The sequence below is a fragment of the Saccopteryx bilineata genome, chromosome 3, assembly GCF_036850765.1.
Source record: "Saccopteryx bilineata isolate mSacBil1 chromosome 3, mSacBil1_pri_phased_curated, whole genome shotgun sequence".
In the NCBI taxonomy this organism is placed as follows: Eukaryota; Metazoa; Chordata; class Mammalia; order Chiroptera; family Emballonuridae; genus Saccopteryx; species Saccopteryx bilineata.
Genome location: NC_089492.1, coordinates 76,137,399 through 76,163,763, shown reverse-complemented (window position 1 = coordinate 76,163,763; position 26,365 = coordinate 76,137,399). Strand labels below are relative to the sequence as shown.

At 44.7% G+C, this 26,365-nt stretch overlaps 1 protein-coding gene across 1 annotated transcript in view; it reads left to right on the top strand.

Moving 5' to 3' along the window:
- The first annotated feature begins 325 nt into the window (after positions 1 to 325).
- The window catches only part of TPD52 (tumor protein D52), a 100,300-nt gene continuing 74,260 nt past the window's right edge, over positions 326 to 26,365 (top strand). The window contains exon 1 of the mRNA XM_066266375.1: positions 326 to 462. Coding sequence (XP_066122472.1) covers positions 444 to 462 — 19 coding nt within the window. The 5' untranslated portion in view covers positions 326 to 443. The remainder of the gene's footprint in view (positions 463 to 26,365) is intronic.

The window sequence follows — 26,365 nt, the reverse complement described above, 5'->3', positions numbered from 1 at the left end:
CGGGATCGGGTATGATTTCGGTTAGAGAAGAATATGAGGACTATAAGGGGGAAAAGGCATTTCTAAATATCCTTCCTGCGCGTCCCACTCAGGAGTACCTGGCGGCAGGTGCTCAGGAGGCAGGGAAAGGGCGTTGTGGAAGCTTCGGAGGAAACGGTGTAGAAATAACTTGAGGGTCCCACCCGAAATCCACCTCGCCCCCACGCAGCCTTCCGGGAGGTCTTAGGTCCCCTCTGGCCCCGCCCTGCCGCCCAGCAACGTGGCGGGCGCACCGGTAGCCCGTCAGGTGGTTAGGTGGCGCTGGAGAAAGCGCCACCGCCCGACGCCTCCGGGGCGGGGACTCCGCGGGAGTGGCGAGGAGGCGAGGAGGAGCCGGCGGCGCAATCGGGCAGGGACGGCCGGCGGGCGGAGCGGAGGACTGAGGCGGCGGGCGGACTGGTGACATGGAGCGTGGCGAGCCAGGTACGGTGTGGGGCGGGTGGGCGCGCAGCCCAGCAGGTGCACAGCTGTGCGCTGGCACCGCAGGTGCTGTCTCCGGGGTCCGCTCGCGCTTCCTGGTGTGGCGGGGCCAGAGCGAGGGCACCAGCGGCGGTCGGAGGAAACGATGATGGAGAAGGTTCTGGGAGGCAGAGACGGCCAGGGCTGCGATCGTCTTGCGGTTTGGGTGGCAGGCAGCGCAGAGCGGGCGCTGCACTGCTGGCTCTTGTAACTGATGGAAACTGAGGCACTGGGGGACCAAGTCATTTCACCCCTCTGGATGGGAATATGATCCCCCTTCCCTATACTGACTCCCTGTCTTCTCCTGAGTAATGGTAGGATTTTGGTGGTGTTTTGATCTCATGGTGATGGTTTGGACTCAGGTATTTAATATGCCAGGTGTCCCCAACTGTGTAGTGATGTCTGTGGGCTTATGGGGGGGGGGGGAGGCAGCTTTTCAGAGTAAGGATCTTCCTTGGTGCATCAAGGTGAAACACCACCACACAAGACACTTTGTCTAATGATTACAGCTTTGGACCGGCACATGGTTCTGAAATCAGTATATCAAGTGCAAGTGCATTGTTCAAGAGAGGTGGCCTTAGAGTACCCGTAGGGCTTTCAGGTTTCAGTGTTGCTACGTCCTAGAGGTCTTTGTCCGTAATAACTCAGTAACTGTAATGGATGTACAACATGCTTTTAAAAAGTTGCATAAATGCTAAGGAACAATACAGTCATTTTTAGAAGAAAGTTGGGGTGAGAGTGAGCCCCAACAGGACAATTTTCATTTTTTGCTTATCACCCTCTCCAGTATTTACCTTCATGTGTGGTTTTATGTAAGGATAACCATGTTCCATATACACTATGGAATTTCACTTTTGAGAAGTTGTAAGATAGATGCTTTGGAGCTTCTCAACCTTTACTGTTCTTCTCACCCCTCAAATTAATCTCACCCTTAATATCTGACCACTTATCACATGGACTATCTATTTTACATATGCACGTATGTAATACACGATTATGTATATCTACACATGCACACATATGGTCTGTATTATGAATTTCTTGAGGTGAGAAGCATGTACTTTACGTTTTTCCTCAGTTGAGTTACCTGGTGATTTGCACACATTAAACACTGAAATGTTTGAGTCAGAGTCACAATCCTATATGTGTTGTTAGGAGAAGGCCGGAAGCTACCCTGTCAGCCAGCATTGTTCGGTCTCATTTTTAGTGGGGACAGCAGGGGTGTCATACATGTGAACATGCCCATTTGTGCATGTCTTTCATTGTTAATCTTGAACACAAAGATGTTTTTATAAGGATTGTGTTTGGTATCTGTCAATAGCTGTGTGTGACTTTCTCTACTAGATTTTTGTACTCTAGCTTGGCTGGTAAGAACCAGTCATTAGTACCGCTATAGTATTCCAACTGGCTGGTATACTTTGTGTGGTTTTTATAGGACTAGTTTGTGTGTGTGTGTGCGTGTGCCTGTGCTCACACCTAAGATATTTTATAAGTTCTTTAGCTTATTAGTGCATTGTTTATCTGTCTCTAATTTTCAGATTCTTTTCCTTCTGGTCAAGATATTAGTCAGTCATGTTAGTCCTTGTTTTTAATTGTTATTCTCGAGGGCGAGGGAGATTCACCCTCTTCACGTGGAGAGTCTGGAGTCCAGTTTCAGAATGACCGATGAGTCACCTGCCTGGGCAAGATCGGCGGGCTCCCTGCGCAGCTGTGCTGGGTAACAACTTCCAGTTCTGGTTCTACCTGCCTGTCTCTTTTGCCTTTTCATCTTTGTATTCCCATGACACACAGTAGGGGCTCAGAAATGTCTGGACCACCTATGATGGAAGGGGACATGCCTGGGATCACCTTCCAGCTGTCAGAACTGCTGATGACCCTTCAAGTGGGACGCTGGCTTCCTGCTTCCTCCTACTCTTGTTCCCTGTGCAGTTTTAAAGAAGCAGAACTTTGTGGTTAGGCTGAGAAAGTTGCTGATGAGGCTGTACTGGGCTTGGAGGGTTACACATGAGGTTTTTGAGCAAGTGGCATGGATGGCTTAGTCGGCAGTGACTCTGAGACACCTGGCTTCATGTGGAGGAGGAACCTGGGACTGTAATCCATGTTTGCTAACAAATGAAGTTGACAGAAAGAAGGCTTATAAAACGATTTATCTCCTGAATTGTGATTGTTTTGCAGTTTTTAACACTGCATCATGCCATTTTAGAATTTTTTAAACTTATATTTTATTTAACATGTGTGGACTTTCTTGCATTTATCTATCCCTTTAAAAAGTAAGAAAACACTGGATGCAAAGTTAAATGCCCTACCTCTTGACTTAAATGCACATCTCTATTGAAAATGTCTCCTTATATCTTTCTTTTTATATGAAACTGTCAAAATGCTACTGGTTTCATGTACCAGAGCTGTAGAGTTTGGAAATGAACAGGGTGTGTGTGTGTGTGTGTGTGTGTGTGTTTTCAGTGGCATATTCTAATACTCTTCAGCATCAGGCTCAGGTTCTAATAGTGCATCACCCTCTTCCATACCAAGACTTTGTATAAAGTACACTGCTTATACAGAGAGCTACATCAGCATCAAGTGATTTAAAATGCGCCTTAACCTGCTGGTGCCTGTCAAGAATTTCATCATGTTAAGCCCGGCACAGCACATCTAATGTGTGTGGTATTTCCTGCTCCATGCTAACTAGAGCACACATTGTGTTGAAAAAAATAAAAAAAACAACAAAGCCTCCTGACTACCTTTAATGGGGCTGAATAAATATTTACAATCGGTGTTCTCATGTTATTAATAACCTGTAGTTTAGCACTGTTATATGGAAGTGATAGTCAACCAGCCACTAAGCATTTTATTTGTGTTTGAATGTAACACACACAGACACACACACACACACTCACACTCACACTCAAACTTTACTGAAGGGGGTGGGGGGAGAAGGAAGGGCAAAAATGTGGGGATAGGAGAAGGCGGCAAGAAAACGGTGACACAGGGATCTGTCCCTGTGATTTCAGCATTGTAATTACGCCTTAGTGATAACAGAAATGTGAGCTGTCACTTGTGTGAAAGTAAAACAAATGTGGAGATGGCTGGCTGACAGTTTTGAAGGTCTGCTCACAAATCTTTGGGTGTGACCCACCCAGGCTTTCTGTTTCTTGGATCAAGCTTCACTTTCCATATGGTGCTCATGTCTTTGTTAGCTCTCATTGACTTCCTGCATTTATTTTTATGCTGAAGCCTGCGGGGTCCCCAGGGGAAAGCTGAGCAGTAAGTGGGGTTGGGAGTGATCAGCAAGATCTCAAACAGAATAATCCACACACTCAGTCTAAACAGATACCCTCATAGTTCAGAGCAAAAAAGAACACCCAATTCCCTGAACTTCTGTGCTACTGATCTTTTTTTTTTTAAAAAAAAATTCATTGCTTGATTTTAGAGGGAGAGAGCGAGCGAGAGAGAAACGTTGATCTGTCCCTGTCTGTGTACTCTGACTGGGGATCCAACTGGCAACCTCCGTGCCTTCGGGTGATGCTCTAACCAACCGATCCGGCCAAGCCACTACTGATCCTTTTGTTGTAGGCTAAGATTGTTTTATTTTCCTTTTGGGGTTCATTGTTTATGTTTTCATTGTTTACTGTGGTAAAATCTCCCTCTTGAGACTCTCCCAAATTTTATTTCCACTGGGTAAGGTACCAGCTGTATGAACCCATAATCTTAGCGATATATTTTTATTAGAAAATGTCCAAGGGATCTAGGATTTAATATTTAGTGGAAGTTAAAAAAATGTTTGAGTTAAAAATACTTTATGGGCAGCTGAAAATAGTTGTTCATTTTAGAGAGATAAGAAAATATAGATGGAGAAAAAGACCAGGAAAACACCTGTAATTGTACTCTGAAAAATCACCATCAGTATATTGATTTATAAGCCATCCATATATCTAAAATTTCCAACAAATTACAAAATAATCTTTTTTTGAATATTTCATTTTATTATTCACCTTTATAAAAGATCTCAGTATATTTTTGAAACACTTCTCCAACATCATTTTTGACTTAATGTGACCAGGTAATTAATGCACATGACACAAAATTCAAAATAACTGAAAGGTTGCAAAATGTAAATCCCCCTGTCATTTCTGTCTCCTGGGCTATATTCCTTGGGTGGCAATGCCACTATGGTTACCATTTTCTTCTCCATTTATACAGAGAGAGAGTCTATGTATGTAGCTATACATTCACTAATATATATATTTGTGTGGATAGGTTATATAAGCTGGCACAAATTGTTTTAGCACCAGACTCTCTTCCTTAAATACAGTGTATATTTAAATATATTACAGTGTATATTATTCAACATGTATAATGGCTCCATTTTTTAAAAAAGATTTTATTTATTTATTTGAGAGAGAGAGAGAGAGAGAGAGAGAGAGAGAGAGGGGAAGGTGGGGAGGAACAGGAAGCATCAACTTCTCAAAGTTGCTTCTCGTATGTGCCTTGATCCGGCAAGCCCAAGATTTTGAACTGGCGACCTCAGCATTCCAGGTTGATGTTTATCCACTGTGTCACCACAGGTCAGGACATCGTCCCCCCTTTGATTTTAGAGAGAGAGGAAAGAATAGAGAGAGAGAGAAAGAGAGAAAGAAACATCAATTTGTTGTTCCATTTATTTATGCATTCATTGGTTGATTCTTGTATGTGCCCTGACTGCGGATTGAACCTGCAACCTGGGAGTATAGGGATGATGCTCTAACTAACTGAGCTACCCAGCCAGGGCTGAGAGGCTTCATTTTTAATGACTGTTTGTAGATGTGTATTTGTAGGCATACCATATTATTGAGGGGAACCAAAGCTTTGCCACCCCCAAATATGCCTTTTAGTCTATTGATTTTTAAGCTGGTTATTAAGAAACAGAAGACTCAGAAAGAACCTTTGACCTTCTTCCCTTTACCTGCCTAGAGGAATTCAGGTAGAAAAACTTGCTTACAGGAAGGGAGCGTCACCTTAGCATCATAACATGATCTATCTTCTGCGGCTCATTGTTTCTGGGTGGTAAGAATTTGCTTAAAACCTGTTTGGTCTTTCTTGTCTACCTGTAGATTACCTGCTTTCCTTTTGAAATCTCAGATCCCTGCCCTCCTGTCCTTTGTCTAAAATGGCATAGAAGCCTCAGCTGCCCAACGCAGTGTCTTCCATCTCATATTTTTACGGCGCCCCCACACGTACATCCACAATAAACTTTAGATATTTTCTCCTGTTGGTCTGACTCATGTAAATTTTATTATTAGCCCAGCCAGAAGAACTTAGAAGGTGAAAGGAAAATTATTTTGGGAGCCCCTCCATTATGTCCCATGATGGGTGATATTTGACTTGTCCCTTATTGACAGACATTGCGGTTTCCCTTAATAATTTGGCTTTAAAACAAAGCTGCAGAAAATACATTTGTATCCAAGCCATTCTGTAAATGTGCCAGTATGTCTGTGGGAAGAATTCCGAGCGGAATGAGACTGTTCAGTTTGACAGTGTTAACTCCTCCATAGAAGTGGTGCCAATTATACACCACCAGCCCTGTGTGAGCGGCTGTGTCCTCTGTCATCGGCCGACTGGGGTATTGCCACACTTTGTCATCTTTGCTTATCTTGTAGGGGAATTGGGGCTTCTCAGTGTGTGTCTGTCTCATTATGCATTTTTCTTAACATGAAGGTGGGTGTACATCTTTTGATGTGCTTAAGATCTGTATTTCATTTTCTGTGAAATGTCTGTTCACAGACTTTGCCCATTTTACTATTATTATGTTACTTGTCTTTTTCATCTCGATTTGCAGAGGAGGCCCTCTGTCCATGGCATGAATTGCTAATATATATTTTTCCTAGTTTGTTGTTCCTTCTTTGACTTGATCGTGTTTTCTTTTCCAAGCAGAGACACTCATGGATGGGTTTCATTTTTCAGCTTCTAGCTTTTGACTCATTCCTAGAAATGTCACCCTCTCTTTGTGTGTATGTTTTTATGGTTTTGTTTTTTACATTTAAATCTTTCATCCACATGGAGTTTATTTTGATAACAAGTGTGAGCTGCCTGAAGGAGTTATATCCAGTCCCCCTTTTTCTTTTGAAAGCATTGTTCAGAAGAGCAGTAGGTGATGGGAGCAGCCATGGCACGGAAGCGATGGAAAGTCTGTCTGTACCAGAATGTGGCTGTGTGTCTGTCCTTGTGCGCCAGGACTAGATCAGAGCAAAGAATGATGGGTTTGAAGTTACACCTGGGTTGAAAATTGAGCTTCAGCATTTTCTGGTTATGAGATGTTGGAAGGCTCACTGAACTTCTTGGCAGCCGATGATACCTCACATATTTGTGGAGATTAAGCAAAAACCTGTGACGTGTGCTGGTGCTCACTACATGCTGATCGTGACACTAGATGTTATGCACTGATGTACAGTGCTAACTCAGTGGCTCCCAATGCAAATGAAACATTTTATTGCTTTACACTTGACCTTGGCCAAGAGGCTGAGAAGCGAGAGACAAATACAAGCATAAGCTGAGGCTGCTCCAGGGAAGTGGTTATTGTATGTCTGCAAGATCGTGACCATGACTGAGAGGGAAGTGAGCAGCTCAGGCTGGGTCCCCAGAAAAGGATTCTGAATGTGGACTTGAAGGTTGAGTAGGAATATTTATACAAGAAAAAAGGGTGTGGGAGGGAATTAGGGGGGTCAGCTCTAAGGTTGGGATCTGAGAACAAAGGCCAGTCGGGGGAGGGCTTTCAGGTCAGAAGTGGGGTAAATCTAGGCGAATAGGAAGGGCGGTATTGAGCTTAGTTTGGGATATATCACATTTGAGCCTTGTTCTGGTTAATCAGAGCTGCATAACAAGCCATCCCAAAATCCAGGGGTTTGAGAAAACAGCATGGAGTATGGTCACAGATCTGTAACATAGCAGAGCTGGCACGAGGGGGGGGGGCTTGTCTCTGCTCCACTCAGCTTCCACTGGGACCACTTGAAGCCTGGGCATCCAAAGGTCCAGGTGAGAGCTGGTTTTACTGAGAAGAGGCAGAGAGCCAGGGCGCAGGCCGCTCTCTCTCTTGCGGGGTCTCCGGCCCAGACCGCCTAGCTCTGTTGCATGATGGCTGTTTTCCTGCCTGTGTTAAGTGTTGTTTTTCACTGGAGACCATGCTGTTGACTGGAAAGCATGCCACTCAGGATGTTAGCTCACGGCTCCCAAAGTATGAGTCCCAAGAGAGAGTCAGGGGGAAGCTATGTGACTTCTTATGACCTAGTCTCAAAGTCACATGGCGTCACTGTGTTCATTCTGTTAGAAATGTGTCATACAGGCCAGCCATATTCAAGGAGAAGAGACTTAAACTCCACTTAGGGGGAGAGTGTCAACAAGTGTATGCACATGTTTTAAAGCCACTATCAGATCCTTGTGGGATGCCCATGTGCATAGGTGTGAAATCTGGGTCTTAGAGAGGGGCAGGGCAGGATATCACGGTTTGGGAGACCTTGGCACGGGTGGTATTGGAAGCTGTGAAGTTGCTGAGATGGCCCAGAAGAAAGTGGAGCAAAGAGAGGCCAGAGCATGGACAGTGGACAGTTCAGGGCAGGGAGGGGAAGGCATGAGTTCAGAAGTAGGTAGTTTGACTCTGGAAGGCTGGGGAGAGGCCAAGCAGATGGCGGGGGAATGTGGCAATTGGCTGTGGTAATGAGGACAGTTGTGGATAATGCTGAGAGAGTCAAGCTCCATCGATGGGGGTGCGCAGGTTCCTGTGGGAATTGTGAAGGGGGTGCCACAAAAGGCTGGATGCTCTTTCCAGAAGCCATGTGGTGTTTGGAAGGGATACTTGAGTTCAGCGTTGGTGACTTACTTGCCTGTGCTTCACATTTGTGTTTGTTTATAAAGTAAGTGAAGAAAGCGGAAGCAAAGGGACTGGTAAGGTTTGCTGTCCCTATAGTCCACATCACTGGTGTTAGTGAAGATGCTTTTAATGGAAAATGTGTTTGGATAGTCACACCTTCAAGGAGCTCAAGCCTATAAGCAATAATTCACTTTAATGGTAAGAGCTTTGCAGAAACTAAGTACTTATGAAATATTAGCAGAAGAAAGGCATCATACTTTCCCCGGGAGAGGTGACATTTAAGCCAAATCATAGGAGTGCTGTGATTTTTCCCCTCACCGGTGGTTTCTTGGGGCAGATGTGAGGTCGTGGAGTGTCTCAGCCGTGGGATTGACGTGAACAGTGTCTGGATTGTCCCAGTCTTGCCCTTGGGAGATAAATTCCATTCCGGAGTGGCAATCCCCCGCCTGGACCATCCCTCCACCGCTTCCTTAGGCCGTTGTTGAAGGAGGAGCAGACTTTCCGTGGCCTGTTCTGCTGATTTTGAAATGGGCTGCTCCTGTTTATTGCCTCTGGAGTCAAGGAGAAGAACGAGGCAGGTTCTTCCTGGTTTAAAGGCCTTCTTTTCCCCAGTGTGACAACCCCTTCCCCAACTTCCCCTTTAACCTCTGGAAGGGAGTCCCCGCCTGGAGGTCCAGCTGCCCTGTGATCCCCTCTGGCTGGACTCGGGTCACTGCTCAGAAGGGCCTGATGACATTTCCTGTCCTGACCATCCTCTTCATTGTGGCGACTGTGGATGTTGGTTTGTAAAGCAGGGGACGCCCGTGAAACAGCTGACCTCTGCACGTGCACTAGACAACTGATAATGCCCTGTAGTTTGGAGTGACGCGCAGACCTCTGGGCACGCTCGGGCCGCCTGGTGCCATTCGTAGGCACCGTCTCCCTGTCTCCATCCACCATCTTTGCTTCTCCTCTCTCCGGCCTGTAGCCTGCTCTCTTCTCCTGTATTTTTTGCTCCACCTCCTTCTGTTTTCTTCCTTCTTTTTTTTATTTTTCCCCGCTTGGACCATAAAGTGGGACGCAGGAGCTTTGTTGTTCCCGCCCTTTGTGCTTTGCTTTCAAGGGATTTCAGGGACGTGTTCAGTGTGGTTTGTTTCTTCTTAGTCTTACTTTTTTTTTTCCAGTAAGAATTAAAACAAAACAAACCAGAACCGAGTCCCGGTGGAGTCGCCAAAAAAACAAAAACAAAACCCCCTGAAAATGGATTTCCTAGTTTCTTCATTTATTATTAATTGCACTGCTCTTGCAAAGCTAATTTAGGCCTCTCTCTCTCTCTCTCTCTCTTTCATGTGTGTGTAATGATTCAAAGCTTAGAAATATATTTCAGGTTATTAATTAGAAAATTTCAAAAACCATACGTTATTTGTTTGACTCTCTGGGTTTCTGTGTGAATCATTTTTAAAACTTGTTGGAAGATGAAGAGGAAACTGTATTTTTCTCCCGCATCTGGTGCCATGCCAGGGTGGGAACCTCTGTGGTGTTGTCACCGTGACTGGGACACAGCAGCCCAGCAGGTGCGGAAACTCCCAGCGAGGCTGTGGGTGGGCAGCCCTCCCCTCAGGCCCCCATCTGAGGGAACTCTCAGGACACGTGCCCACAGGGAAGAGCAGGGGCCACAGACCCGAACCATCGTGTGCTTTGGGGGGAATTTTTCACGCGGGCTCATTTCCCATGAACGCTACCACCGCACATTTGTAGTCTCTGTGCTGAACGAGTGGAAAACGCCGTGTGTCCTTCGCAGTGTGACAGTTCTGCCTGTGCCTCTTCAGCACTTGCAGAAGGTAAGGGGCGGGGAGCAGAGGGTGTGCTGGGGGCTGGCGCGGGCCCCCAGCTGTGGAGGCGCTAGAAGCCCCAGTTCTCTCCCACCAGCACTGTGTGGAAAGGAAGGAGTCTGTTGATGGTGCTGCACCCGTCACGCCTCCTGGTCCTGGCTCCGGCCACGAAGTCATGGCCTTTTTTGAGCCTCTCACCAGGGCGGCACCCTGAGCAGCCCCCACACTCTTGTGGGTTTTTTTTTTCTTTTTTTGGAAGTAACTAAAGCTGTTGTCGAGGCCCTCCAGTTCTGGGCCTGCTCTGCAGCAGCGGTGCTCACTGGATGCGGTACTTTTCTGTGGTTTGCAGTCATTCTTCATCATTCTTTCCGCATAAGTTAAATATAACCTTATGGAGAGACATAAGGAAGCATTTCAATAAGAAGCCTGGTGACCTCAGTCACCTGAAGCCCTCTTTTCTCACATGGACTTATTGGCATCTAAGCATCTGTCTTTCTCTGACTGTACATGTTGATTAAGGGACCAGGATGGCAATAGGCACATCACCTCCTTCCCGTGAAAGTGAAAACCAAGGTGCAGGCTCGTTTTCTTTGTTCTCTACCGTGGTCCCTCCTGCTCCTGCTCCTGCTCCCCGCACCCCCCCATCCTGTCAGCCGCAGGTTCTCAATCACAGCGCGGACTTGGATTTGAGACGCCTGCCGCTGGCTTTGGCAGGCCTTGCAGAGGTCAGGTTACCTTGTTAAAAGGGAACCCGAGACCTGCTTGCGCTGCCTTGCAGTGCGGGCGCTCTGTGGGGCTGGCTGCTGGAGCAGCTGTGGCTGTTAATGCCAGCGGCCTTCGGGTGGGGGTGTTGGGAAGGAGGGGTGTCGGTCCAGCTGCGTCTCAGACCAGGTCCTGGTGGAGAAGCTGCCCTAAGGTCGCTGGACCCCAGCCCATGTGATGGTGTCAATGACCTTAGGAGGCTGGTGGGGCTCTTGTAGCCTCTGGGAGAAAGTGCTGGCCCCTCCTCTTCAGATCATCCCCGCAAACTCTGGGTGGGGGGACTGGAGTGGGGGAGGAGCAAGAGGTTTAGGATTGACGTGTTGCTGAGAAGGGGGGCTGGGGGGGAGGTAGTGCAGGTTCATTCTGCTTCCTTCCCTGGGTTTTTACAGACCGCAGCTCTAAAAGGGGCCTCCAGGGCTCAGGTGTGGGCTCTTGTTTACATTGAGAGCTGCTTATCAGCAAATGCTCAGACCTCCGCTGAGGAACACTCACAAAAAGGCAGTTCTGGCCAGTGTCTTGCTTTTTTTTTAACTTACTTCACTCCCTAGCTCATTTAGGAATAGATGCAGGGCACTAGACGTAATACAGAATGAGCTTGTATCTCACACCTTACACTGAGGCTCTTTTGCTCAAGGTTTAAGTCTGTTCTCTTTAGAGGTAAAGGTATTTTTACCACTTGATCTAGCAAATCATTTTTCCTTTTAATTGGCTATATCTGTTCTGTGAGGTGATCTTTACACTTTTAGCTTCATTGTCCTCTGGGTATGGAACCGAGGCTTCTTAAATGAATATTGTCAGAAAAGTTGGCTGTGGGGTGGGAGACGGGAAGAACTGGGCCACTTTGAGGTTTGAAAAAGCGTTGGTTTTTCTCTGCACTGGGAGGAGAAGCGTGTCCTGGAAAACTGGGTGGCACCCGCTGCTGCTTTGTCATGCTGCAGTCACTTCCAGCATGGGGTTTCGGTAACGAAGACCAGGTAGGCTGTGGTGACCTCAAAACAGCCCGGAGAACAGAGCCCGACACTGGAGTAGCTCATGCCCCCCTACTGCCCCAGGCCCAAGAGTGCCCTTTCATTGAGCCTTTTCTCTTCAGTGAAATTTGAAGAGTTCCTTTTATAGAGAGCGAAACTTTCACTTGATTGTTAATCACAGAGAAGCAGGAAGAATATCTAGGCTATCTTAGGTGCTGGCTTTTTCTTCTTGTATGTATTTTCCAATGGCTTTAGGCGACCCCTGTGTTTTGGTTGTTCGACCCCCGCCGGGGTCGCGACCCACAGGTTGAGAACCGCTGGTCTAGAGGTCCTCTGTAAGATTTATTGCTTAGACTTTGAAGCTCCCTTTTTTTTGTCACCTGTGAAACTATCCCAGCAAACCTAAGGGTGAATGACAGTGGGGGCGGGGAACAGCACTGGACTCTGCTGTGTTTAGTGCCACAGAACCCACAAAATAGGACAACAAAAGACTTTACAAAGGTTTAGCTTTTCCAGAAAAATGTCTGCATTGTCCTGTCTTTTAGAACCTTTGGTAGCTAGCTGTCCTTCCTGTGAGCTATCGTGTGCTCCCTCCATGGGAGAGACATCAGTAAGCCCAGCTGAACTCTGTGGAGAATTCTTTTTATTTTTGTCAAATTGCAGGTTACATTCAGTATTATTTTGTATTAGATTGAGGTATATAGGATGGTGGTTATACAATCATATACTTTACAGTGTTCCCTCTTATATTCCTGTACCCATCTGGCCCCCGTACATAGTTATGAAAATATTATTGACCCATGCTGTGCCTTACATCCCATGACTGTTCGGAACTACCAATCTGTACTTCTCAATCTCTTCATCTCTGTCCCCCTGTCCCCCAACCCTCTCCCTTCTGCCAGCCATCGGTCTGTTGTTTTCATTTTGTTTGTTCATTTATTTTGTTCTTTAGATTCCACATTTGAGTGAAATCATATGGTATTTGTCTTTCTCTGACTGACTTATTTCATTGAGCACAATACTTTCTAGAGCTATTTGTGCTGTTGCAAATGGTATGATTTCATTCTTTTTTATGGCTAACATACCATATAGATAGATAGATAGACAGACACACAGCTAATTTATCTACTCATTTATTGATAGGCACTGGGCTGCTTCTGTATCTTAGCTATTGTAAATAATGCTACAATAAACAAAGGAGTGCATATATTCTTTCAAGGTAGTATTTTGGCTTTTTTTGGTTTTATACCCAGAAGTGGAATCTTTGGGTCATAAGGCAGTCCCATTTTTAATTTTTTGAGAAACCTCCATACTGTTTGTTTGTTTTTTTTTATAAATAAATTTTTATTAATTTTAATGGGGTGACATCAATAAATCAGGGTACATATATTCAAAGAAAACATGTCCAGGTTATCTTATCATTCAATTATGTTGCATACCCATCATCCAAAGTCAGATTGTCCTCCGCCACCTTCTATCTAGTTTTCTTTGTGCCCCTCCCCCCTCCCCCTCTCCCTCCTTCCCTCCCCCCACCCCCCGTAACCACCACACTCTTGTCCATGTCTCTTAGTCTTGTTTTTATGTCCCACCAATGTATGGAATCCTGCAGTTCTTGTTTTTTTTTTTTCTTTACTTATTTCACTCTGTATAATGTTATCAAGATCCCACCATTTTGTTGTAAATGATCCGATGTCATCATTTCTTACGGCTGAATAGTATACCATGGTGTATATGTGCCACATCTTCTTTATCCAGTCTTCTATTTTTTTTTACAGTGATTAATGCCTTTAAGCAAACTCTTGGTCAATACAGCAAGAATCCATAAAAGAGTAGTGTCCTTAACATGTTCACCAAGTCCAAGTTGGCACCATCACCATGCCAAATCCCTGAAAATGCAACCCAGCCCCAGTTCAGTCTGTTAGGAGCTGTCACAAGGAGCAGGAGTCCAGGAAAAGTCCACATCCAGGAAAAGTCCGCATGGCACTGGAATTGTCACAATTCTATACTTTGCAGCTCACGTCCAAGTCCCAGTGACCGCTGCTTCTAGCTGGTAATGATTAACGTAGACTGGCAAAGCCATCTGCAGCATGTGTGGAGATGGAGCTTCTGTTCTCTGCCTGGAGAGATGAGACCAGGGTGCTTTCCCCTGGAGCTCTGCAACTGTGGCTTGGTAAAGAGAACCTTGGGATACACTAAGCTGGGTGGCAAAGGTAGATTCATAATAGAAGTTGGCAAAAGGGGGAAAGAGAGCTCCATACTGTTTTATACAGTGGCTGCACTGGTCTGTATTCCTACCAGCAGTGCACGAAGATTCCCTTTTCTCTAAATCCTAGCCAACTCTTGTTGTTTGTGGATTTATTGATAGCCATTTTGACAGGTGTAAGGTGATATCTCATTGTGGTTTTAATTTGTATTTTCTGATTATTAGTGACATTGAATATCTTTTCATATATCTGTTGACCATCTGTATATCCTCTTTGGAGGAGTATCTATTCAGATACTTCTCTGCCCATTTTTAATTGGATTGTTTGTTTTGGTATTGAGTATTATGATTTCTTTAAATTTTGAAGATTAATCTATTATCAGATATATGATTGGTGAATAGTTTCTCCCATTCAGTAAGTTGTCTTTTCCTTTTGTTGTGGGTTTTTTGTTTTTTTTTTTGCTGTGCAAAAACTTTTTAGTCTGATATAGTTTCATTTGTTTTTCTTGTTTCCCGTGCCTGAAGAGATATAGTATCATAAAAGATATTGCTAAGAAAAATGGATTTTACTGCCAATGTTTCCTTCTAGGAGTTTTATGGTTCTAGTCTTACATTAAGTCTTTAATCCATTTTGAATTTTTTTTGTATATGGTTTAAGAAGGTGGTCTAGTTTCATTTCGCTTGCATTTGTCTGTCCAATTTTCCCAACATCATTTATTTAATAGACTTTTGTTTTGAGAGAGACAGAGAGATTGACAGATATGGACAGACAGACAGAAATGAGAAGCATCAATTCTCTGTGTGGCACCTTAGATTGCTTTCTCATATGTGCCTTGACCAGGGGGCTACAGCAGAGCGAGTGACCCCTTGCTCAAGCCAGCAACCTTGGGCTCAAGCTAGAAACTTTAGGCTTCAAGCCAGCAACCTTTGGGCTCAAGCCAGTGACTATGGGGTCATGTCTATGATCTCATACTCAAGCCAGAGATCCTGCAATCAAGCTGGTGATTCTGGGTTTTTTTTGTTTTGTTTTGTTTTTTTGTTTTGTTTTGTTTTTACAGAGACAGAGACAGAGAGTCAGAGAGAGGGATAGACAGGGACAGACAGACAGGAACAGAGAGATGAGAAGCATCAATCATTAGTTTTTCGTTGCACATTGCAACACTTTAATTGTTCATTGATTGCTTTCTCATACATGCCTTTACTGTGGGCCTTCAGCAGACCGAGTAACCCCTTGCTCGAGCCAGCGACCTTGGGTCCAAGCTGGTGAGCTTTTGCTCAAACCAGATGAGCCCTCGCTCAAGCTGGAGACCTTGCGGTCTCGAACCTGGGTCTTCCACATCCCAGTCTAATGCTCTATCCACTGCGCCACCGCCCGGTCAGGTGAGCTGGTGATTCTGTGCTCAAGCTGGTGACCTCGAGGTTTTGAACCTGGATCCTCTGCATCCCAGTCTGACGCTCTATCCACTGCGACACCACCTAGTTAGTCTTAATAGACTTTACTCTATTGTATGTTCTTGCCTCCTTGTCAATATATTAATTGACCATAAATGCGTGGGTTAATTTCTATGCTCTCTGTTCGATTCTTTTGATCTATATGTCTGTTTTGATTTTGCAAACACAACTGTCTTTAATAGTTTCACAAGGAATTACTTGGGAACCATTAATTTTCAGACCTAATTACAGAGTCAGTTTTGGTTTTTTTTTGGTTTTTTTTTGTTTTTTTGTGGCAGAGATGGAGAGAGTCAGAGAGAGGGACAGATAGGGACAGATAGACAGGAAGGGAGAGAGATGAGAAACATGAATTCTTTGCTGTGGCTCCTTAATTGTTCATTGATTGATTTCTCATATGTGCCTTGACCGTGGGGCTACAGTAGACCGAGTGACCCCTTGCTCGAGCCAGAGACCTTGGGCTCAAGCTGGTGAGCTTTGCTCAAACCAAATGAGCCTGTGCTCAAGCTGGTGACCTTGGGTTCTTGAACCTGAGTCCTCCACATTCCAGTCCGACGCTCTATCCACTGCACCACCACCTGGTCAGGCCTAGAGTCAGTTTTGAATAACAAAACCAGATGGAGTGAAAATCAGTGTTCAACAAGCAGAACAAACAAACACAGAAAGGTGAAATGCAGTGGGCTTTCACCCAAGGGTATATTTCAATTTTTATGCCTGTACTATGCTGTTTTGATTACTATGGCCTTATAGTCTGAGATAAGGTAATGTGATTTCTCCAACTTTGTTCTTGTTTCTCAAGATTGCTGAGGCTACTTGGGGTCTTTTGTGGTTCTATGTAAATTTTTGGATTTCCTTTGAAAATTCTGGATTAAAAAGCCTCCTGGGCTTGTTTGTCATGATTTTCGTAACCGGCAACATTTCCACAGCTCTTGGGTAGCCTTCCATTCCCTACTCTATCAGCCTTTCCTTCTCCTACCATAGTGGCAGAGGTAGCTAACCATTGCCCTTCTGACACCCATAGTATCTGAAAAAAGTATCTGAAACAAGTTACTTTATTGTGTGTGAGAGAGACAGAGAGAGACAGACAGAGGGACAGAAAGGGACTGACAGACAGGAAGGGAGAGAGATGAGAAGCATCAATTCTTCTTTGCAGCACCTTAGTTCATTAATTACTTTCTCATATGTGCCTTGACTGGGGAGCTACAGCAGACTGAGTGACCCCTTGCTCAAGCCAGCGACCTTGGGCTCAAGCCTTGCTCAGACCAGATGAGCCTGCACTTAAGCCGGCAACCTCGGGGTTTCAACCTGGGTCCTCTGTGTCCTAGTCCGATGCTCTATCCACTGTACCACCACCTGGTCAGACTGACAAAAGTTACTTTTAACTGATAGGAGCAATGCACGAATACCCTCTCCTTGTTAAAAAGAGTGTGCCACAGAATTCTAGTGATTAGTTTATGTGTGCCACGAGATGCAAGAGATTGAAAAGCGCTGGTCTAGATAATAATGGAGAAGTGAGATTGCTGAGCATGTGTGTTTTCTGTCTCATTTTGGTTCTACTGGGTAATGTCACTAAGACACTCTATGATGTTTGCCACTATAGTGGTCAGCCCTGGGTCCCTTGTAGTTTCCCTGTAACCTGAGGCTAACCCAGAGCCAGTAATATTGTACAGTATACTTACTGGGTTCTGCCAAATTCCACTGGGCTTTAGGCTGCCCGCCAATCTTTTTTCATTTTTTTGTAGACTTCCTTAAACAGTGATATTCAACAATATTTTCCCTCTTAGGGCACTTGGTTGATAAAAATTGCCCTCCGTAACAATGGCTCACTCACTAAAGTTTCCAGAGGATAGGGGTCCAAAGGTATCTTTTTATGTGAAGTCACTATTAGATTTCTCCAGTCTGGACATTCTTTTATTTAAACGCAGCCTTCCCTATGCCTTCCCCCTTCTAAACAGGTTTCTCTTCTTTTTCTGTTCCGTCCTGGAAGTGATTCATGTTAGGTGAGTCTGACGGGTCTTAGGTAAGTCTGAGGTTACAGGTGAGTTGTACGTGCAGGTAAGAGGGTGTGATATCCTGGTGCCACCATTCCTGATATTTAGGATCTCACAAATGGGCAAAATTAAAATTACCAGGTTGTCATTTTCTTGTGGGGTTTTTTTTCAGAGAGAGAGAGAGAGAGGGAAAGAGAGAGGGGGAGGGAGAGAGATGAGAAGCATCAACTTGTAGTTGTGGCACCTTAGTTGTTCATTGGTTGCTTCTCGTATGTGCCTTGACCAGGGAGCTCCTGCTGAGCTTGACCCTGCTTGACCCCTTGCTCAAGCCAGCAGCCTTGGGCTCACGCTAGCAACCATGGGGTCATGTTGATGATCCCATGCTCAAGCCGGATGAGCCTGCGCTTAAACTGGCGATCTTGGGGTTTTAAACCTGGGTCTTCAGTGTCCCAGGCTGACGCTCTATCCACTGCACCACCACTGGTTAGGCTCCTTGTTTTAGTAACTCATTAAAAACAACTAACAAAAATACCAACATTAAAAAAAAATCAATATAAGATTTTTAACACCTCTTTACCACCTCCAAAATCAGGAAGAATATTATCAGAATAACGGGCATCACTTCTAAGCTTAATTTTAGGGGGAAAATTTTTTTCCTTCTTTTGCGTTAAACAAGTAACATGTTGATATAGTCTGGAGCTGTCCTAGTATGCAGAGAAACTTGTCATTTCTTGAATAGAAGATTTGATGTCTGGATTAGTCAGTGGTTCCTGGGTTGTTATGCCCCTTCCTGGTGCTCCTGTGTGAGAGGGACAGCTGGGGTAGGATGCTCCTGTAATGTGCCCCGCTCATGGAGGAGAAGGCTCTTAAGACGCCTCCAGCCACTCCTTCCCACCATTTGGGCATCTGCTGTGTGCCAGGCACTAAACCCGGTCTAGGACAAAAAGAAGCAAAAGAGGTTCTTGTATCTCAGCTCTCCCTGGTAATCTGAAAGTGTGTCCAGACTTGTGGTGACACTGCTCAAATATCTTTTGACCTTGAAAATTTTTGTTTGTTTGTTTGTTTGTTGTTTTCAGAGACAGAGAGAGAGAGAGTCAGATAGAGGGATAGATAGGGACAGACAGGAACGGAGAGAGATGAGAAGCAACAATCATCAGTTTTTCCGTTGCGAGGGCCTTCAGCAGACCGAGTAACCCCTTGCTTGAGCCAGCGACCTTGAGTCCAAGCTGGTGAGCTTTTTTGCTCAAACCAGATGAGCCTGTGCTCAAGCTGGCGACCTTGGGGTCTCTAACCTGGGTCCTCTGCATCCCAGTCCGACGCTCTATCCACTGTGCCACCGCCTGGTCAGGCAACCTTGAAAATCTTTACACATGTTTTACCACTTCTGGCCACAAGCCCAGCTTACACAAGGTCTCTGTTGTACCTTTGAGATTCTAGGGAGCATCAACTTTTAAAACAAAGAAGCCCTTCCCATCATCGGGAAATCCAAATACCCATTACCTACTGTTTTTGCGTTTCTGCTTTGGAAAATGAAAGTTATCTTAAAAATGATACCAGTTTGCACTCATCTGGACTACAGAGCCTCCCAGTTATAATGAACCCCCTCCAGGAGTACTTCAGCCTAAGATAGTTATGCATTTGGAGCCTCATGTGGTGTGTAGAAACAAATTAAAAAATAACCCACAGAGTAACTCATTTACAATGTGAATTCTTTCCAGATAACCAAGATCTAAGGGCCTTAATTAGGTTTTAAATAGATACAGTGCTTTATTAGATTTTTATTTTTCCGTTACAAGTTCTTAGACATATTGCTGAGGCGATTGGGATGACCTAAAAAATTGGAAAAGCCTTGGGTTTGGTTAAAATGGGCTCTAATGCCATATAAAGAAATGGGCACTGAGTGTCATGTGAAAGGGTCAGTCCATCACCTGCCCACCCTGGGGAACCAGTTGTGGGCATTCCCTTTCTGGGTTAACTCCAGAGAATCTGATTGAAAGGGTGTTTTTGCAGCAAGAGCAGTGGGCTCTGAGTTGTGTGTGCATACACATAATAAACTAGCCCCTAGACGACCACTGTTCTGAACCTAATAAATATTTAAATAAGGGGAGGTATCTAATGCCTTCCTAGTGCTGAAAGGCTGGCTGCAGTTGCTATGGAGAGATGGGGACCAGTCTCAGGTGTGTGACATGACAATATAGGAATCTTTAGGAAGGGGAAAGGTCACTTGACTTCAGTCAACATTCACAGCCCTACTGGTTCTGATGAGTATTGATTCTTTCTGTATGGTTCCCATGTGGTAATATATCCACCATTCGGTGTGCAAACCCCCAAATCACGGCAGTAGTTTTGTAAGTCCTGTATTTGAGTAGTCAGAAGTGGCTTCCTATTGCAAAATTCTAGCCTTGTATGTTGGTAAGATTAAGATACTGTTTATTTACTGATTGATCATAATAGTATCATGAAATTCTTCATAGCACATAAAAGAACAAAATGTTACGATACCGGTTTGCGTGACAAGGATTACTTCCATTTGAAGAAGTAGGAACGCCTTGGTAGATTCTGACTATACCTTCAATTTATTGAAAAAGTTTATTACAGAATTTGTTATGTATTATTTAAGGTTTGGAATCTTTTACATCAATTTCATCTTACAGATTAACCAAAAAACGAATATGGTGTTTGTGCCTGTTTAAAAATTTAATCTTTGTATTTCATGAATGTTATGAGAGCGTAAGTAACATTTTTTTTTTTTTTTTTTTTTTAGTGTTTTGCTTTTTTTGGTCTGCTTTGGTGCCTAATACAGAGGAATATACTAGAATCCTTTTAAAAATATATTTCTTTTAGTTAAAAATTTTTTTTCCATTACAGTTTACATTCAATATTATTTTATTACTTTCAGCATGGTGGTTAGACAATTATATACTTTACAAAGTATTCCCCTGATATTGTCAGTATCCAACAGGCACCATACATAGTTATTAACACCATTATTGACTGTATTTCCTATGCTGTACTTTATATCCTCAGTACTGTTTTGTGAATATTGATTTGTACTTCTCAATCCCTTCACCTTTTTGACCCAGTCCCCCATCCCTCTCCCCTCTGCCAGTCATCAGTCTGTTGCCTGTATCTATGAGTTTGTTTCTGTTTTGTTTATATTGTTCTTTAGATTTCACATATGAGTGAAATCATATGGTATTTGTCTTTCTCTGTCTGACTTCACTTTGTGTAATAACCTCTAGATCCATCCATGTTGCTACAAATGGTAAGATGATTTTATTTCTTTTTATGGCCGTTTATTATTCTATGTTTTATCTTTTTTTTTTTTTTTTTTTTTTTTTAGTGAGAAAGACAGAGACAGAGAGACAGAAGGAGGGACAGACAGGCAGGAAGGGAGATGAGAAGCATCAATTCTTTACTGTAGCACTTTAATTGTTCATTGTTTGCTTTTCTCATATGTGCCTTAACCAGGGGGCTACAGCAGAGTGAGTGACCCCTTGCTCAAGCCAGTAACCTTGGACTCAAGTCAAGCGACCTTTGAGTTCAAGCTAGCAACCATGGGGCCATGTCCATGATCCCATGCTCAAGCCAGCAAACCTGCACTCAAGCTGGTGAGCCCACACTCAAGTCAGATGAGCCTGTGCTCAAGCCAGTGACCTCAGGGTTTCGAACCTGGGTCCTCTGCATCCCAGTTCAACACCCTATCCACTGCGCCACCACCTGGTCAGGCTCTTTTTTTTTTATTCCTTCTTCTCAAAGAAGCCCCTTTAATATTTCTTGTAATACTGATTTGGTGGTGATGAACTCCTTTAGCTTTTTGTTGTCTGGCAAGCTCTTTATGTCCTTCAGTTCTAAATGATAGCTTTGCTGGGTAAAGTAATCTTGGTTGTAGGTTCTTGCTTTTCATCACTCTGAATATTTCTTGCCAGTCTCTTCTGGCCTGCAGTTTCTGTTGAGAAATCAGCTGATAGTCTTAGGGGAGTTCCCTTGTAGGTAACTAACTGCTTTTCTCCTGCTGCTTTTAAGATTCTCTTTTTGTCTTTAACCTTTGCCATTTTAATTATGATATTTCTTAGTGTAGGTTTCTTTGGGTTCATTTTGTTTGGGATTCTCTGCACTTAGTGGACTTGTGTGTTTATTTTCTTCACCAGGTGTGGGAAGTTTTCTGCCATTATTTTTTCAAATAGATTTTCAACTTCTTGATCTCTCTCTTCTCCTTCTGGCATTATCATGATGCAAATATTAATATGCTTAAAGTTGTTCCAGAAGCTGCTTACACTGTCCTCATTTTTTGGATTCTTGTATCTTTTTTTTTTTTTACAGAGACAGAGAGAGAGTCAGAGAGAGGGATCAATAGGGACAGACAGACAGGAATGGAGAGAGATGAGAAGCATCAATCATTTGGGGGCTTTTTTGTGACACTTTAGTTGTTCATTGATTGCTTTCTCATATGTGCCTTGACTGTGGGCCTTCAGCAGACCAAGTAACCAGCGACCTTGGGTCCAAGCTGGTGAGCTTTTGCTCACACCAGATGAGCCCACGCTCAAGCTGGCAATCTTAGGGTCTCGAACCTGGGTCCTTCCGCATATCCCAGTCCGACGCTCTATCCACTGCAGCACCACCTGGTCAGGAAGATTCTTGTATCTTTTGTTGTTTTGATTGTTTTCTGATTCCTTATATTCCAAGTCTTTGATTGGATTCTCTGCTTTGTCTACTCTACTGTTGATTCCCTGTAATTTATTCTTCATTTCAATTAGTGTATCTTTCATTTCTGACTGGTTCTTTTTCATGGTTTTTATGTTTTTTTTCATGCTGTTGAAGTCCTCACTAAGTTCCTTGAAGTTCTTGCTAAGTTCCTTGAGCATCCTTGTAACCATTGTTTTTAACTCTATATCTGATAGTTTTCTTACTTCCATTTCATTTAGTTCTCTGGAGATTTCTCCTCTTCTTTTGTTTGGGGTCTGTTTCTTTGTCTCTGCATTTTGGCTGCTTCCCCATGTTTGTTTTTATGAATTAGGTAGAGCCGCTATGTCTCCCAGACTCGGTAGAGTGGCCTTGTGTGTTTGTCTGGCCCAGTGGCACGGCCTCCCCAGTCACCCGAGCTGGGTGCTCTAGGTGCACCCCTGTGTTGGCTGTGTGCACTGTCCTGTTGTAGTTGAGCCTTGGTTTCTGTCGGTGTCACAGGGAGGGCCTGACCCTCTGGTTGATTGGCTGTGAGGACTGGCTGTGCCTGAAGTGAGGAGCTGCCCCTGTGGAGAAAGACTTGTTTCAGTGGGCCTTTGTTGCTCACTGAGTCTGTCCCTTGAGTGTGTCACTTGTGGAAGTGGTAGGGCTGTAATCTGGTATGGTCTGAAGCTGCTCACCAGGTACACTGGCTCTGAGGCCTCCCAATGCAAGGTCAGCTACTGCCTGTGCCCTGCCGGGACAACCCAGCACAAGCAACACAGCAGTCTGAAGGTGGCTTCAACTTGTGCTGGGCTTGGAGGTACTCAGGAGAGGTCAGGCTGTGGACCAGAGCCAGCTTCTGCTAGTTCTAGGCCTGGGGCCACTTAGCAAGGGGTACAGGGTACAAAGAGGCCAGATGCTGCTTGTTTGAGAGATATTAGGGAAGCCCAAAGCATGAGGTAAGAGAGACCATTTTTATGGAAAAGCCACTCACTGAAAACAGCATTAGCCAGGTTGATGGAGACTCAGATATTGTGCCTGCCTGTAGGTTCTGTGGGGAGGAGGGCTCAGCAAAGGAACAATGCCTCTGTTTGGGGAAAAGCTGCCCTTCTAGGTTTTACCTGGATGCCAGACAACTCATTTCCTCTCCATATGTTTCTGGTGACTTTCAAGCTGCTGCCCCAGTGCTGTAGCTCAGAGGGAGTGAGGCCAAGTAAGCCCATGTATGGGCCCTTTAAGAGGAATCCCTGGACTCTAGCAGCCCTCTGTCTCCCTCGGTCATAATCCCTTCTGGGTTTTACAACCAGAAGTTATGGAGACTTCTCCTTCTGACATTAGAACCCTAGCCTGGGGGGCCCGAAGTGGGGCTGGGGCCCCCTGCTCCTTAAGAGGGACTTCTGTAGTCGAGATACTTCTGATTTTTATCTGCCACACATGGGTGTGGAACCAGCCTACTCAACATCTCTATCCATCCTACCAGTCTTGATATGGTTTCTTCTTTAACTCCTTAGTTGTAGGACTTCTGTTCAGCTAGATTTTGGGCAATTCCGAATGATGGTTGCTGTGTAGTTTAGTTGTAATTTTGATGTGGTTGTGGGAGGTTCTGAGTACCGCATTTACCTATGCCGTCATCTTGACTGAAACTCAGAATCTTAAACATTTAGCAAATGTGGTCCATGTTGAAATGGAGGAGTCTAATTCCTAGACGGTTTTTTAATGTTCATACTTTCTTAGTCCCTAGAGTAGAGTTACGTGATGCCTCTAAGTTCTAGAAGTGGTAATTTCCAGTTATTTGGTCAGTTGGTTGCCCTTAAAGTGGTGGACATTGTGCTAACTATGAAGATCAAGAGAATAAAATAAGCAATGAATCCATGGCTCTGGCACTGAGGAAGGTGTAGCCAGGTGGGGGCTCCTGGAATATGAGTTGGCTATAGTGAGTTATATGAATTAGCCTATAACATGCTTATGGGTGGCCTGTGGCTAAGTTGTATGAGTTTTGGTCAAAGAATATGTATGTTCCAAAAGAGCTAAACTCTTCAGTTGGTGCTGGATGTAAGTCTAGAAGTGAATTTGAGGGTTTCCTTCCCAACCCTGGAGCCTCTTTTGGGGTTTGTAGCAACGAAGACAAATAGAGATGACTTCATTGAGTTCTTCTGGTGGGGCTCAGACCTTCCCATTTGAGGCACCGCTTCTCCGGAAGGCCGTCTCTGGTGAGGGGAAGGACGTGGATGAGAGGACAAGCACCCTTCTGGGTGTTTCGCAGAAACTTCTGGATTGATCTCATGTAATGTGTCCGACAGCTGCCTCAGTAATCTGTAGTAATTTACAGGTGGGAGATCCGAAGGTTCAGGAAGGGGAAGCTTTCTCTCAGTGTGGAATTACAATGCGAACCCATCAACACTATAAATATATAACTTAAAAATAAAGATGCAAACCCAGACCAGTCTGATTCCCTGGTCACAAGTTCATGCTCAGTGACCACTGCCACCAGCTGCTGGAAGCCATCGCAGCTGCCTTGTGGGTATACTTCTGCTGACCCCTGAACCTGCCTGCTTTACCTCACTTCCCCACTCTCTTCTGATGGGTCACCAGGGGAGGTGTCGGCGAGGGAAGCATCCAGTTACGTCCCATGGGTGGTGTGGGATGCAGGCCTGTGAGCCTTCACAATATGAGACTGAAGAACCTCTGTGGAAGAGTGACCCATGCTACTTGACTTGGGAGAAAGGAGTAATTCTGCTGAGGGAGTGTCTAGAGCATTTTCATAAAAGATAAGTTGTATGTAACCAAGTCATATAAGAATAGAGTACATGCTAGAGTGTGTATGTGTGTGTGTGTGTGGGGGGGTGGTTTCACGTGGGAATCATTGAGGGTGTCCCCCCCCCCCCCAGGGAAGCCTTAGCCATTTACTCACAATGGATTACTTTTCAGATATTTGTTGATCTCTCTCAGGCCATTAAAGACTTAGTGGTTAATGAGCAGACCTACTAAATACTGCCTCATGTCTGGGAAAGAGTTAATGTCCCTGGAAACCTGAGCTGTTTTCCCTTGTGAAGGAGGTGGAGCAGGTGTTCCCACTGGGTCCAGTTATATAAAATACTCGATGAGTAAGAAATGATGCTATTCAGGAGACAATAGTAAACTAATTAGAATTAGACTGCGTTTTAATGAAAAGGTTCTAACTCTCACCTGTCTTCCCAGCCGGTGGGCACGGCACAAGCATGTCTGGTCAGTTAGGTCCCTCTGCCCTTTCTGGTGACCTCAGGAGAACCCTGGATGGGCCATGGAGGGGGCTCCTGTTCTCTTCACGAAACAAAGGAAGCATCTGCACCCGCCATTGAACCAGTGTCTGTGTCACCGCGGGACCAGTGCTGGAAGTCTCCGGGGCCACAGCATAAAACAAAGGCACCTCTTGTTGTGCTGAGGGCACAGATAGGCTCTTTTGCTTTTTTCCAGTTATTCATTAGATGGGAATTGCTTCATGGTAAGACAAAGTCTGCTTGTGGAGCAGGTTGAAAGTGTGGGTTCAGGAGAAAGACCGAGAGCCAGGAGAGCTGGGCTGAGGTCCCCGCCTGGGTGACTGTGGGTCACGCTCCCCTGAGTGTCAGGCCCCCTGCTTCTAAGTGCCCAGCTGGCCACTTGGGAGGACAGGAGAAAGCCATTGTGTTTGAGTGCACACTGTCAGGACCGAGGCGCTGTCCAAACCCACCCTGCTCTTGACCTTTGTTTTGTTATTTTAACAGCTGCAGCTTTGCAGTCCCCGTAAGGGGAAGGTTTTAGCTGTGCTCTGTCAGTTCTGGGTCACAGACTGTATGAGTAGTTTATAATTTTAAGTGTTCTAAAAGTTTGCAAGACTGAAACTCTGAAAAAATAGGGGGTTTTATTTGTTTTTTTTTTTTCATAAAAACACTATCCTAGATGCTGGTGGGTGTGGGGTTTCATTTTGGGGTGATGAAATGTTCTAAAATTAGATCATGGTGATGGTTTCCTAACTCTGTGAATGTACTGGTAACTACTGACTTGTACCCCGTAAATGGGTACATTTCATGGCCTGTGAGTTGTGGCTCAGTACAGCTGCTGCTGTTCCCTAGAAGAACCCCAGCATTTTCTCCAACGCTCTGGTTTCCTGGACACGGCAGGGGTTCAGCACAGAGCTGACTGAATGTTGAATAATGGCGTTGCAA